The 16,610-nt window shown below is 37.9% G+C and overlaps 1 protein-coding gene across 1 annotated transcript in view; it reads right to left on the bottom strand.

Annotated features, from left to right (window-relative positions):
- The window catches only part of PAPSS1 (3'-phosphoadenosine 5'-phosphosulfate synthase 1), a 104,260-nt gene that overhangs the window by 19,635 nt on the left and 68,015 nt on the right, over positions 1 to 16,610 (bottom strand). Inside the window, exon 10 of the mRNA XM_010373211.2 lies at positions 14,279 to 14,547. Coding sequence (XP_010371513.1) covers positions 14,279 to 14,547 — 269 coding nt within the window. The remainder of the gene's footprint in view (positions 1 to 14,278; positions 14,548 to 16,610) is intronic.

The raw sequence follows: 16,610 nt of genomic DNA on the forward strand, positions 1-16,610 counted from the left end.
CTTTCCTAGTTCTTAGAACGAGGAAGGAACTATCATAGTTCTGAATGAACAATACGGCAAACTATGATGCTGACAGATGTTTGTTCCATATGTGTGTGTGTGTGTGTGTGTGTGTGTGTGTGTGTGTGTGTGTGTGTGTATGCTACTACTTCTTCCACCCACCCTCAGATTCAGCTCTTCACAACAATTCTGATCACTCCCCTAAGTCCCTACACAGTAGACAGACATATGACCTCTCAGTTCAGACTCCTGTAATCAACAGATCAATCAGAATTTTATCTTCAATTAATTGCTCTGCAACTCCACTTAAATGGAAAATCTTTTCTGCCTCATGCAAATTAGAAGTTACTTATATGGAGTTAAATTAAAAGGGCAGTTTAAGTTCTCTGAACTTCAGTAAAACCTAATTTGCCTGTTAAATATCTATGTCTATCATTCAAGTACCCAAAGGTCAATAATCTGGAAATGTTTGACTTAGTTTTAATATATAAGGAAGCTCAGATAATTTAACCTAATTCCTTTTGTCCTTTTAAAATCAGAGAGGAAACTGAAGCTCAGAAAAATTAAGCACCTTACCGGGGGGTAGAACATTATTGGTGGCAGTGGCCAGTTCTAATTTCTAGTCTTGTACAATTACTAGAAAATTTAATTGCTTCTTTGATTTCCTCTAGAGGTTATATGAGTAAATTAAAACCACGAGTCAACAATCTCTTGCAGGTGACCTGAATGATTTTCATTTACATTTTACTGAATGGTTCTCCAATGAGAATACTTTTAAATTTTGAATAAACATGAATAAACAGAACACATGAAGCTCTTCCAAGAATACCTGTTGTGAGTCAACTTATAACCTACTGAAAAGTTACTATACTTTGTAGTCACAAGAATGTAAGTCAGCTTTCATCAATGGTATATCTGGTTAAGAATACAGACCTTAAGAGTCAGGCTATCCTAGATTTGAGTCCTAGCTTTGCCCCTTACTGACTGAGTGTCCTTAAGTAAGTTCCTTACATAAATGCAGTCTTTTAATTTATAAAAATGAGAATAATGCTTAACACCAAAGGTTAATAGAATATTTGAAAGCACTCAAGATAGCACCTGGCCCTCAAGAAAAACGGCCACACACACGGATGCTGTTACTATTATTCAGTGAAACATTTCCTGTGAAACTCAGCTGAATGAATTGCTTCCTAACCAGAGTTTCTAAAGAAAATTCACTCTCTGAAAAAGATGACATGCTGCCTATAAAATGGACACTGAGAACCAGTGAGAGTTTCCTGCAGTTATCTCCCTGACAGACTTAGGTCAAGATGTATTATTTTCTGTTGTTGTTGTTGTTGTTGTTGTTGTTAGTTTCCATTCTTCTGAGATTCCCCATCCATAGAACTATGTATTTTTTTAAAAGGCATTAATGCTCTTATTCCAACAGCATCATCTCAGGTATGTCTTTAGTAACAGTTTTTACTCTAGATTATAAATCACATTTTGCTGCTGCTTCTAGTAATTCGCTATTGTATGCTTCCAGTAATTTGTTATTGTATGCTGGACTTGTGGACATTTAAGGAGTCTGAATTGTATTGTTTTCCTTCAGAGTGTGAAGACTTGATTTTAGCAGGCAGGTTATTTACAGGCACTTCTTCTGTTTTTGAGGCTTGGCATTAGACCCTGTGGGGCAGGTCTAGTCTAGCCTTCTGTGTCATCAATCTTTCGCCTCTCAATTCCAAATCCACCCTCAGTACCTATTCTGTAATAATGGATTAAACTCCTTTAAGCATTTTCCCTTTACAGTGAGCATAGCATTAAGGTCTATCAGTTCAGGACTTTAGAAAGACACTGTAGAAGAAAGGGAGTTCTCTTCCTGGTCTTGATAAGCTGCATTTTGCTTTCTTGTTCCTGCTGTATAATCTGTCAGTGGCGCTGTGTATGGGAATATCTGGCGGCACTCTATTCCAGCAGCAAGCACAATGCACACAGTTCTTCACCGATCTCAAAGCCATGGTCTGAGCCCAGTGACCACTTCACTGTGGCCCTCCTAATGCAGACACTAGTGCACTCTTGTTGCCCCTCCACTCCTGTAAATACTCAGCATGTCTGCTTCAGCAGCTCCAAAATCTCTGCTTCCTTAGCTCAACAGGACCACTGTCCTCTACTTGGGTTCCAACTGGAAATTGTCTCCAGGCAGAGAACCAGGGTAAAGATGGGGTCTATTTTGTGTGTTTTCCATCTCTCAGGGATCATTTTCCTGCACTGCCTATTTTCCAATTCTTTTAAACAAGCGTTTTACATACTTAATTTTATTACCATTTTCAGCAAGAGGGCAAGTCCAATGTATGAGGGCAAAGCCAAGTATCAGTTACTCCATCATAACCATGGCAGAACTCAAATATATTTTGAAAGAGGCGGCAGCGGCATTTTTGTAGATAGATCAGGAATGGAGAATAACAGAAAGAGAGGAGTCAATGATGATTCCAAGATTTTTCAAAGTACAGTAATCAACTTAGATGGGGAGGGGCTATAAATAAAGCAGATATGAAAGGGGTAAAATGAGGCAGTTAACATTTTAAATAAGTTTGAACTATTTGATAATTCAAGTCTCAGGTGGCTGGATATATGGGTTTGAAGTTTAGAAAAGAGATGTGAATAAGAGATAAGATACTTAAGCAAAATAAGCAATAGAGGAAGTATTTAAAGCCAGGAGATGAGACAAGATCATCACAAGGGTAGTATACAGAGAACAGAATCATCATATTGAGATGTAGGACATGAAGAGATCTGATTATTTTCTTAAGAAAAAGGATAGCCAAAAACCATGCAATTTTAACACTTTAGCTACACATTATCAAATCACTTCCCCCAAAAGGTGATAACTGTCAAATAACTTGCAGATCATTTCAGTTTTATCACTCAGAGTGTGACAGTGTAAACTGATACAATCTTTTTTAAAAATAATTTTATGTTACCATTTCAAGTTGGATATTTGCATTTCACAGGATCCAGAAATTCCATTCCTAGAAGAAACTTTGCTCACATGCACAAAAACAATATAAAACAAAAATAGCACACACCCAATAAAAAGGAAATAACATAAATACTTAACAATGGGAAACAGATAAATTGTGGTATATTTTCAGAATGAAATACTATGTCACATATATGACATATATGTTATACAGAAGGCACATGAATCTTAGTAACATAAGTGTACCCATAAGTGCCATAAGCAATGAAAGCAAGTCCCAAAACACAATATAAAGTTGGAAGCAAGTAAAGTGAAACAATATATCATTTAAGCATATGTACATGAAATAAAACTGCGTGTATGTGTGTAAAGATAAGGGAAAAAATACAAAATTCAGGACAGAGATTACTTGGGCGGTGGGGGGCAGTGGATGATGGAAATGGCAGTGTAAGAATGGGATTGGTAGGAGTACCTGTTAGACATAAGTCATATTTATCAGGTTAGCAGCAATTCTATGTTGTTCATAATATAGTCTGTTTACTGGTTTTGAGACAGGGTCTCACTTTGTCACCCAGGCTGGTGTGCAGTGGTACAAAAATGGTTTATTGCAGGTTCAGCCTCCTAGGCTCGGCAATCCTCCCACCTCAGCCTCCCAAGTAGCTGGGACCACAGGGATGAGCCACCATGCCTGGCTATCTTTTTATTTTTTGTAGAGACAAGGTCTTGCCGTGTTCCCCAGGCTAGTCTCAAACTCCTGTGCTGAAATGACCCTCCCACCTCAGCCTCCCAAAGTACTGGGATTACAGGTGTGAGCCACCATGCCTGGCCATTAAATAGTTTTTAAAAATAACAAATACATACATCATCAAAATTAAAAAGAGTAATTAATTCAGAGGCTAATGACAAGGCATCATGTACCACAGATGATGATTAATCCAATTCTGTGCATTTGAGGTCCATTCAAGATATTTTTAGGAAGTAATATTAATTTACATTCCTACCATGTTTTACTTTTTCCAAGTAAATGGGGCAACATTTTATTAAGCTTCAAATTTACCAACATAATTAACAAGATATGTTATCTACACATCATTTAAAATAAACGCAAACAAAGAAATACATTTCTTAAAACGTAGTTCATATTTTACCTAATTTGGTGCATAGGGTTCCTAACTCACACTGCTTAAATGTATTCCAAAGTATATGAACCATAAGATTTTGTATACATTACACAAGTTGGAAAAAAAAATTAAAAGCTGGCTAAATTTAAGAAAAATATTCACAAGATCCAAAATTTCTACACTATTTTAGACATATATATATATTTGAGACGGGGTCTCGCTCTGTCACCCAGGCTGGAGTGCGGTGACATAATCTCGGGTCACTGCAAGCTCCGCCTCCCAGGTTCAAACCATTCTCCTGCCTCAGCCTCCACAGTAGCTGGGACTAAGGAACCCGCCACCACGCCCAGCTAATTTCTTTGTATTTTTAGTAGAGATGGGGGTTTCACCATGTCAGCCAGGATGGTCTCGATCTCCTGGCCTCGTGATTCGCCCGCCTCGGCCTCCCAAAGTGCTGGGATTACAGACGTGAGCCACCGCGCCCAGCCTATTCTAGATATATTTTTAAAGTTTTTCTAAAATGTTTTATTTTTCCTTCTTTTTTATATTCTATTGGCGTTGCCTAAACCATGGATACACTTCCTTAGATAGACTTCATCAATTTCCAGTTCCTTGACCAGAGAAACCTACTGTCTGAAAAAGACATGCTCCCTAAAGATGACTGCTAAAAACAAAAAGTGAGAGACAGGGAAAAAAAATCTAAACTTTCATACTGTATTTTATTCCCAAGCATTAATATGGTATACACTTGCTGATGTTTATTTACTAGGGTACAGTTTAAAATAAACAAAAGAATTAAAGGGAAAAATATCTCCACAAATATGATTCTTTTTGTCATCAACAAAGCCAAGAAGATGCTCATCCAACATGTCAATTCAATGACCTCTACATTTAAAAGCAGGCCAATAATTAAAGGAAACAGGTGGAACAAATAAGGACTGTTTTCCTCTACATACTTCCAATCTCCTACAAACTGTTTTTTATGATAAAGTGAGGCAATTATAGGAAACAAAAAGGAGAAACAATAGGAGGTGACCAGTGAGTTAACATTTTAAAAATAAAACCACTAACATAAATTTATATGCTGGTAATAACCCTACAGAAAGAATAATCTACATGCTGGGACCATGAAACTAAAAAATTACATAATAAACATTACTTTATAAAGACTTTAAAATATTCTTATCACCCAAAGTAGCACAACAGTTGCATTTTCTGGAAGCTGTGGTATTTCATGGACTTGGTGACATAGGTACACAGAGACCCCGGCTTAGTAAGTGTGCTTCTCTATTTATCTTGTCAGTCACAAACTTTCAAGCTTCCAGCATTTCAAAGTCAATGACAAAGCAGGTGTGAGTGCACAGTGATTACCTTTTTAAACAGTATTACACTACTTTGCTCTGCTTATGTGAAAGAAAACTGGGTATAAGACATCTGAAAGGCAAGATTTTGATAATATGTCAAAAACCCCAAGCAATTTCAATTCCAGAAATATTGTGAGGCAAATATGCAAAAAGGTTCACTTTAGGATTCATTACAGGTTGTCAAAAGACAGAAACTAAACCAAAGATCCTTCAATTGGGTGTTGTTATTGAATTAAATTTCCAAACAGCAGGGAACTGTGCCATGATTTCAAAAAAGATCAATATTTAAATTAACATAAGAAGATATTTATAATATAGGAAGTTTAAGAAGCAGTTTTACAATACAAAATACATAATAGAAACGTTGTGGAGAAACGAAACAAACATTCTAGGCCTTGATCTCTATCACAATCATCATGCCCCAGAGAATCTGATTTTGGAAAATCATTCGCTGAATTCGCTTACTAGTGAAACGACAGCAGAAGCATGCAACTCAAGCAAGAGGAGGAATGAGAGTGATGAGAAGTATGGATTCTAAGAGACCAAACGGGTAACACTCTGGAGTGTAAGGCAGGGCTTACACTCTGGAAACAGAATAATGACATCCCCAGTGTGGACCTGATTCACGACGTGGTACAAAATTTCCACACTGCCTTATTCGAGAAAATGAAAAAGCAGGGGAGGCCAGGAGGACCAAATTCAAATAAATAATACTTAGGTTCAACAATTATCTCATTTCACCTTTAGATAGGGTTTGAGAATTGTCTTATCAAAATGGAAGGCAGAATATGGGTTACTAAAAATAAATAACTATAATTAAAATAAACAGATATTTGTCTCAAAATTTCCTTCCCAAAGACATTTGTGGAACTAAGGTTTACTCAAATTTTTACTTAATTTCCATAGTGTGAGTCATACCAGTAAGAATTAGTTAAGTTTACTATCCAATAGTGAGAATAATAGGAAAGTAGTTTCTGATCCAAATTATAGTCAATGCTTTAAAAAATTTATCTATGAAAATTTTAATTCTATAATGGCTTCTCCTTGCCATCCTTCATAGGTTAAAATACCACATGACTAATAAGTCAATGATTGCTGATAGATAAGAACCTCAGTTACATATCTCCACACACAACATTTATAATATAAAATCCTTCAGAGTTAGAATTGTTCTAGATTCATCCCAATATGGCATGTTATTGAGAAGAGTTTCTTAACCTTTTAATTCATGCCCCTTTTTATAAACCTGATGTTTATATACATTCCAAATCCATTTGAAAATAGTGTCTATCACTTATCTCCCCAATTCCAAACCTGGCAAAGACTTTGGTAAATTTTATTTTCAGTAGTTTCTAAAACAAAAACAAATTAAAAACCTACTCTTCAAATTTAAAGTTACATTATAAAATTATAAAATGGACTATACCACTTACATATACCACTACCACTAAACCATTCTCTCCCCACACCTAACGGTTGAGAAATTTCACTGTTCCAGAAATCTGGCAGATTAGATATATGACATTTTCAATTTTTCTGAATTAAAAATACTGAGAATGAATTGAACAATTAAATTTTAAGTCCTACTTAAGTAGTTTTTTTTTATATCTTCACACCAAAATCTGCATTTATTTAAGTGTAATAAATTTTATTAAAGTCAACATTCTCTAAGGCCAACTTTATATACTCAAAGGGTTTATAAAAGAACATCAGGCACAGAAACTTTTTTTTAGTAAATGTTTGAATATTATTTTCTAGACTGTCAAAAATGTATTTGTTTTAATGCTATAAAAATTCCTTAGGAAGTCAAATGCATTATCTAATTTTGCTGTGTAAAAAATCTATACCTTAATTAATCTGATGAGTTCCATATTAAAATATCCCTAATCTTGGTTGTACATTATCTAGCATTAATACATTTTCTTGAAATTCCCAAATCATAATGGCCTGCCTCTTGATTCTCAAGAGATTGGAATTATTTTAAACTCTTCAAGCTGACTGGGAGAATCTAGACAGGCAAGTGAAAGGCAAGGCTCATCCTCCCAGCATATAGATTCCTGATACTGTGGCTTTTGGTCTTCTTTGTACTAATACAACTGATATTCTAAGTGCCTCTATTAAGTTCTATTACTCTGTATTGATACTGAACAGTTGCCTCATGAGAGTCACATTTCTAGTTTGCAAAGCAAAAATTATGAAAGGTACTTAAATGTTTCATTCTTCATCTTGTAGGAGAGAATTAAACATACAAAAACTCTCAAACAATTTTAAGGGCTGAAAGGGAGTCTAGATTATGGAGTCTGAATTATTCATTTTGTATATGAGGTCCAATACAAGACATACAGAATTTCTCCCAAATTTCCTTTATCTTTAAGGATAATGTCTCAATCTCCAAAAAGATATAATACCTCAAATGTAAGAGCTGCATTTTTTTCAGAACAATCAGCAACCAAACTAATTTTATTCTTGGAAGTGACGTTGCCCTGGCTGAGCCCAGATCCCCAGTCAGGTGAGGACAGTATCAGCCCTCCCAGAGTGGGGGCTCAAAGTACAGACAGCAAGCCCAGAAACGCTCAGCCTCCGCCTCTTCTTCCTGCTCCTCAAACCCAGGGGCCCTCAAGAGGCTCTCTGCCCTCCCACTGATTATTATTCTAAGAAAACAGAGGAAGGCAACCATGGTGATAAGGCACTGGAAAATATTTCATGAGGTCCTTCATTGGGGAGAAGAGGAAATTAAACTAGGTAACAATCAACAAGCTCTTCCTAATATGCCAGTCACTGTACAAAATGTTTTATAAATATTATTTAATGTTTAAAGCAAATCAATAAGGTAGTTATTATTCCTGTTCTACAAATAAGAAAACAGGGACTTGGAGAATTCAAATAACATATCCTAGCTGCAAAATGAACTAGTGAAGGACCAAGTCTTTGGACCTGGGTCTGTGCAATCCCAAAACCCACACATTCCTATTCATAATGAGCTACTGACACTGTGTCAAGGACACTTAGGGAGGAAGCTGTATAGATTACCTAGCTGGGACATCAGGAAAACCCGAAAAATCAGACTAACAGACAAATCTGAATTTGATACTGCTTTAGCAAGAAACAAGAAAGAACAAATTCTGAACTGAAACTCTATTAAGAGAAAAAAAAAATGACATTTTTTTCCCTATGAAAAGCAACCTATAACACCTGCAAAATCTGATGTTTCCTAATGAAATAAGTTCAGTTCTCAAGACATAGATAAGCTAAAAGTATATAAAATAGACTACAGGAATCCCCAAAATTACTTTCAAAGTAAATCAACACACTCTAAATGCATTTGTGTTACAGGCCCACAATTGCTTATCCAAACTTCTGAAATCTAAAAACCCAGTTTTGTAACTCACTTGGTAGCAAAACCTGATCAAAACTGAGGAAGTTTCAGTCAGCCCTTTTGCCGATCCTATTTGTGAGAAAAATCATTCACTTCGCTACAGGAATATTAATGTGCTTTAATATGGGGGTACCATCCCAGACCCATCAGGAGAAATAAGTAATACATAATCCTAAAGATTTTGGAAGAGATTGTGAATGATATCATACTACTCAAGAAATTTTGGAACAAGATAAATGAGAAGACAAAATTATCAAAGACCCCCAAAGAGAGTCAAAGGTACAAGTAAAACTTAGGTGTCTATGGCTTGTATAATTAGACTCAGATCTCAAGAAGTAACATCAGTTGCTAGAGCTCTTGGAAGTGTGTAGAGGGAAGAACAAGTTTATATCCTAACAGATACCCTACTCATTGCTCCAAATACTGGTGTAAAGCATGGACTAATTAAACAAGCACACTGGCATCCATGTCATAGTATGTTCTACTGTCCCTGGTGAAGGGTATCCACTCGCTTACACAGAATCAGTTTCTTTTAAAGAATCATTTAACAGTGCATGGGTAATTTTCATGGCAAAGGATAATCTCTACCTCCAACTTCATTTCCCCCCAAATTCAACTGGTAATCCTCATTAAAACTTCATAAACCGAGGGTATATCTGTTTGTAACATATATCCACATTCTCAAAAACATCTTACCTTTGACACTTTCATGTCACAGGTCTTAGAAAGCATTATTTATCCTTCACAAAAATGGACTTAGTATTTAGTGAGATGAGACAAACAGAATTTCCTACATAGTCAATTAATACCTCACAAAGACAAAATGTGTATCTATAACACCATTTTAGCATTAGAAAGTTAACACTTCCTCCACATCCTCGCCTCCTCCATTCCTGAAATGGAATTTAAGATTCAAGCCATAAAATCTTTACAGACTGGAAAATCAGGAACATCCTGTTGATAACCAAATAGGCTTAACAGCTGCTCATGGTTCTGAAAAGCATTTGTGCTAAGGAAACAAATCTGGTACTAATGCCTTCTAAATGACCTACAGAAAACGATTAAAGGAAGAGTCATTGTTTTTATTTTATTATTATTAGCTGGCAAATAAGCATTACTGACAGACTTTTTCCTGATGTCACTGGAAAAGCTACAAAAATGAGGGTGTTTTCTTTATTACAAAAAAATTCTTCACTTATGGCTGCAAATAAGCCAAATAAGTCAAATATACAAGTTAGGTCCTTGAGAAAAAGAGACACTTTTCCTAAGTAGCGCAATCCAACAGCCTAAATACTGCCAGTCTAAAAACATTAAAACACTTCATGGTCTGAAATATTAAGATGTTTACTAGAATTTCTAAAGCTTATTCTTCACAAATTCAGCAGTTAAAAAACCACCTTTTGCTCAGGCATCAGAGCTGGGCCTTCCTGAAAAGAACCACATCTCTTACGCTCACAATTCACACTCCGGACAAGAGATGTAGAGGCAGACACAGCTTTAACGTGCCTCTTAGTCTCCCTAGAAAACCTGGGAGCTCTGTAGGCACCCAGAACAACTAACTTCTTGGCCTTCCCTCCAAATGCCAAAGCCCAAAGTTACTTTGAGGATTCTTGGCAGCAAGGAGCCCTAGAAGGAAAAAAAAAACAGGCCCAAGTTTCAGTCCCAGTTCTGCGTTTCTCCTAGACAGATACTAACTAGTCAGGCTCCTCTGAGCCCTCTAAGCCCTGACCTTTGGTGTCCATCCTTATCAGGCCTGCATTGCCCAACTGTAGCAAAAATCTTGCCAAGTTTGTTTATTGAGAATCCTCTGTTCTCAGTATCTGCTCACCCTCATTATCTGATCAAATTCCTTATCTTCCACCCACTTCCCAGGTATCTGATGATCCTGGCCTGCCTTCAGCAAGAATCCCACTTATCCCAGAATCCCCTGCTTCCAATGTTTCCTCTCAGTAATTTTCCATTCACTTACCTCCACCCTGTCCTTGGCTATCAATCCTCACCTGTCTATGCTGTATTCAGAGTTGAGCCCAGTTCTATACTGAGGTCTTTATTCTCCTGTTGCAATACTTCCTGAATAAAGTTCTGTTTTTATTACTTTAATCACTGTACAGCTCTGGTCTTCTTTTACATACTACAGTTAAGTCACTTAGCCTCTCTGTGCTTCAGTAATCTCACTGGTAAAACAAGAATAAAACCTTCCTCACCAAGTTGTGGGGTAACCTAATGCATGCAAAGCAGCTATTCAGTGAGTGACACATGCATAGGCACTCATAAAATGGGTATTTTCAATTTCTTTATATTAGCTTTATACATTATTAAACACCAAAGGATATCGCAAATCAGGGCTAGGACACACGCTCGGACATGAAACCTGTTAGGCAGTAGTAGGTCATCCCAGGCTCCCTGTCATAATCAAACTCTAGGACTTCATAGACTTATGAAGCAGCCTGGAGATATAGACAGTTCCTTGGATGTGGGGCCAGAATCCTAGAAATGCTGAGAATTTGCAGCAAAGTAGTTTTTTAAAGGAAGCCAATTATATCAATTGCCACATATTGTCATGAGCCAGGCAATGTGTTAAATGATTTACATTGATCCTATTTGCTCCTCTCAACAACAGAAATATAGGCAGATAATAGCAATATCACGAGTCAGGTACTGTAAGAATACAAAGATTAAGAATACATATTATACAAAGAATAACAACCCACACCTCCAGGCTCTGAAAAAAAAATAAGTTTGTTTGGAGATTCCACCTCTAACGAATGTTGCTAGGGCCATCCTAACTCACTATTTTGGAACTCTTATAGGATATTATAAGAATTTATTTCTAGTCTTTTCAAAAAAGATGTGGCTACACATTTTTAAAAATATCTTAATGTTATATAATAATATTACAAATTATGTGAAATTATAGTACATAGCTCTGGAGCCAGATTACTTAGGTTCAGATTTTATCTCTACCATTTACTACTACTATGTGATCTCGAACACAGTTTAACCTCCCTACTTCAGGTTCCTCAGCTGTGAATTGTGAATAACAATAGTACCTACCCTCTTATAAGGATTAATCCTTATAACATAAGTTATAAAACCTAACATAAAACTTAAAACAAATAACTTACATAAGTTATACATTAACTAGCAATCTTTATAAGGATTTAGTTAACATATGTAAAGCATTCAGAATATTGTCTGAAAAATACAAAAAGAAATCAATAAAATATGGACTATCATTATATTCTATTTCTCAATCCTTTATAACTACAATGCATTTACTAAGACTCCATTTCAGTGAAACTGGTTCAATGAGGACATTTTTTGAGGCTGGTTAAGAAATAGGAAAAGTATTACAGAGTGCTTGGCTAAGTAATCAGGACTAAAGGACCAAAATGGCTAAAATGAAAAGGATACTCAAGTACTGATGAGGCAATACACTGCTGATGGGAGTGTAAACTGGTACAACCACATCAAAAAACTGACTGGCAGAATCTACTAACACTGAACAAATACATATCCCAGGACCTGGCAATTCTCCTCCCTGGTATAACCAACAGAAATGTCCACAAAAACACATGCACTAAAATCTTCACGCCAGCACTATTCTTAAGAGCAAAAATCTGTAAAGTGCCCAAATGCCCATCAACAATATTGGGTATAATCACACAACGAAACACCACACAGCCCCAAGAATGAACAATCTGCCACTAATTACATAACAATAGAGGTGAGTTTCACAAGCACAATGTAAAGTGAAAGAAGCCAGACACAAAAGAGCATATGTGGTATGATTTGAATTACAGAAATATTAAAAACCAGCTGGACTTAATGCTGTGATGCAATACTCAGGCCTTCTGCAGGAAGGGAGTGGGCTCTCCAGGTTCTCGGCTGCCAGCAGACAACCAGCAGCTGTCACCCCACTCAGAAATTGCTTCTATTGAAAGGAGAAGCAGCACCCAAAGGTAAGCCCCCTCCCATGGGCAGCCAACCCCTGGAAACACTGAGGTATAATGCCTATTTCCCATGCAACTTTGCACATCTCTGAAGGGCCTTTCCAGAGCTCCCCATGGACTCAACTAAAGCCTCCACTGAGACTGACCTGTAGCTCGACCTCCCCCTCTACAAAATCCTGCTCCCTTCCTTTCTCTTCCCTTCCAGAGGTGTTGATCCCAAGAGTTCTCCCTAAGAGACTTCCTGAACTCTCACCTCACTCTCAGAGTCTCCTCCCAGAGTATCCAATCTTAAACACAAGCTAATTGGGCCTATGATGTTAATGTAAGGGTACTGATGACTCCTATGGGGAGGACAAGTAGTGAACAGAAAGGGGCAAGAAGAAAAACTTCTGGGTGTCGATAAAATTTTTTTTTAATCTGGAAGCCGATTATATGCCGCTGTTTCAATGGGAAAAATTCATTTACTTGCATCTATGAAAGACGTGCTTTTTCTTTTAATACGTCTGCAACTCAAATCATATATACTTTTTCATATATACTTTCTCGTGTGTGTGTGTGTGTGTGTGTGTGTGTATATATATACTTCAATGTGAAGTTAAAAGAAAATAAGACAAATTACGAACTGATCAGAATGGGACAGAATCTTAAAGAACCCTTAGTCCTACCTATACCACTTACTGTGCACTTAAACATAGTCTAGAGAGGTCTCAAGAAGTCTAATGTGAGATTACAAACCACCTGGTGGCAACCCAGGCCCAGAACTGTGCCTGGACTGCTCAACAACAGTCTTGTATTATTTCCACTAGACCATGCTCTTGCGGGTAGTGAGCAGAGTTGAATCTGAGGCCAGGGAAGGAGTTGCTGCAGCTAGCATACTGATACGGTTCAGGACACACTACTCCAAAATACGGCACCTTGGCATTGGAGAAAACAGCAGAAAAAACCAAGCCACTCTCACCTTTCCCTAAGGCAGTCATAAAATGTAGCAGATCTTCCCCTGAAGTAGGTCAAAAGACCCTCATTCCAGAGGTGCCCATCCTATACCTAGAGGAAAGGAATGTGCCTATCTCTGAAAACGCAAGGACATAGAGAAGAATATAAACAAACAGGCTTTGCCCAGCTCCCCTCTTTAACAAAGACCTAGAACTTTGATAATGGGACAAGATCAGTGTTGTTGTTGTGTCTGCAATGTGGCCAGCAGTTACAAGAGGAGCTTGTGGCATAACTTCCCAAACACACCCAGCCCTGTCTGCAGGGAACATCCCCTCCTTCACAACCGGCACTAAGACCCACAAGAGCAAGTGAAACCTCTCCCCACCTTTCCCTTCTCAAGGCTGTCCCTAACATCCAGAGAACATCCCCAATGAGCAGGAGAGGATGTCATGTATGCTAAATGTTTGGAACAGGCCTACACAGCAGAGAAAAAGCAATTGGATGGTGACACTAGCTGTGTTAGTAAGAGTGGCTTTAACACCGCTGCAGTGAAAATCTTACAAGCAGTTTACCTCTGTTGGTCCGGCATACATCATGGGAGATGGGAAGATGGCCACCACAGTCGTCTCAGGATTCAGAACTCCTTCCTCCAACACTGCAGCATGCTGCTTCATACGCCACATCAAAGGAACGTCGTCATCCTTTGTCCAGCCACCCAGAGGGTGGAGGAGGAGGACGGGGCGCCGGTAGCCCCTCTCTAGAAGTTGCTTATGGGTATCCTGCATTAACAGGGCATGTCCATTGTGCACTGGGTTACGTAATTGAAATGCAAAGACAGCATCTGAAAAGAGAATTTCCAGAGTTAAGAATAGCACGCTTCTAACAGATTACCTTCCAAAAGATACGCAATTTTTCTTAAAACTTGATACTTAGGATTAAGCAAACATATGCAAACTCAGAAATCAGAAAACTGGTAAAAAAAAAAAAAAAAAAATGTACTGCTTTGACCATTTACTCCAGGATAACATGACCTATACTTCTACTATACAATATTAAGTAAATCATACTTATCTGAGGATATGTAATATAGCAATCATGGATTTATAAGAATTACTTTCTTGCATTCATGGGAAATGAGAGCAATCATCAGACTTTCTGGTGCTAACACCCTGGATCCACTGCTTACCACAGATATAAATTTTTGGTCTGTGCCTCAGTTACCCATCAGATCAATCCCTCCAAAGGACCTAAGATAATGCTTTACTAAGGGAGACAGAAAGGTAGAGACACATATTTGTAGTTTCAAAAATTTACTTACTGTCCAAACATGCTCACTTACGATTACTCTGCTTGACTAGAACCATATTTTGTTTTATGATCAAAGGTCTGAATTCTAGATTATAGTTTAGCAACAACAATATCCCTTAAAACAATGAAAACTACTAGACAAATGAAACTGGTTAACTCCTTATCTCCTGCTTACAACCCTGGCTTCATTCCTACCTGGTGCTTGCTAGCAGGAGACCTTTCTAATCCGGTTAGAGGAGCTCTGTATTTCGCCGCCCTCACAATACCTGACAAAGCATCATGCCATGCTGATCCAAGGTCGACTCAGAGAGAGGAACAGCCTCTCTCCTCTAACAATCTGTAAGCCAAAATAGTACATTTCCTCCAATTTATTCTCAATTCTGACCCTCTTCTGTTACCATAACAAAAAGGTATCACAGGAAGACTGTGGCATCCTACTTAACTGGGATTTTTTGTTTTTGTTTTGTCACATCATGTAAAATCCAAGATTTACAGCATGATCACTACTCTTGGAAGTTCCTCACGTTACCTTTATACATGAACAGAACAGGGCTGGTTTTCACAAAGGAAATAGCTGATATGACATTAGGTACAAAAAACAGAAAAGTCTTGTTATACAAGCATTTAAAATTATTTTGCTTTGGGATGGGAGGAGGGAAATAGACCTCACATTTTTCTATCCTTCTCAATGTACTTCAAATTTTGTTTTACATATGGATCTTACATTTTTCTATCCTTCTCAAAGGATATAGACCTAACATTTTTCTATCCTTCTCAATGTACTTCAAATTTTGTTTTACATATGGACATAAAAGATCCCAAAATATCCCTTTTGACCACTAGAACTACAGAAACACACACGTACACCCCTCTTCATTTTGTCCTTTTTTTTTTTTTTTTTTGTAGGACCATCGTTTGGTCCTACAAACAATGACTACCCAGTGGCAAGAAGCAAAACAAAAGCCCAAATTTTACGTTCTAAATACCATTCCCCACTTAAATAAACCAGAGTTCCTTGGCAAATGGCAGCTTTTAGAGCTGGGGCAAGGAAAGTACAACATGAGCTGGAACACCTTTTTGTACCACTAAGAAGGGAAGTGCTCAAAAAATAATGGGGACATCTCATGAAGGCTCATCTGATAGACCACAGTCTACACACTAGTGAATAAAGCCACACTATGACAACAGCAAGGACAGGCACCGCCCTCCCCGTCAAGCCCCTCCCAACTCTGCTCTCAGGTGCCTGAGGTCACTGAGCACAGCCCTAGGTACTAGTGATTTACAAACTGTGTCTTCTGACCAGAACTCTACCCAAACTCAGACTACTCTCTCCTCAACCGCCTCTTAGTGCTGCACAGGCACCTCACCAGCAATTCACCATTACCCACCTCAGAGGCTCAGTTTCCTTTCTTGCCCTGTCCTCCACATGTAATGAGTCCCTTCTGTTCCCTACATCTCATTTGCAGCACACTAATTACCAGCACACTCAGCCTTCCTCATCTCTTCACAAGATCTGTCTTCAAACAGGTCTTCTTCCCCTACCCAACTTTACACAACAGCCAGTGACAGGGAAGAAACCCACCAGGGACAGGATGC

Source organism: Rhinopithecus roxellana, chromosome 2 (assembly GCF_007565055.1).
Source record: "Rhinopithecus roxellana isolate Shanxi Qingling chromosome 2, ASM756505v1, whole genome shotgun sequence".
NCBI lineage: Eukaryota > Metazoa > Chordata > Mammalia > Primates > Cercopithecidae > Rhinopithecus > Rhinopithecus roxellana.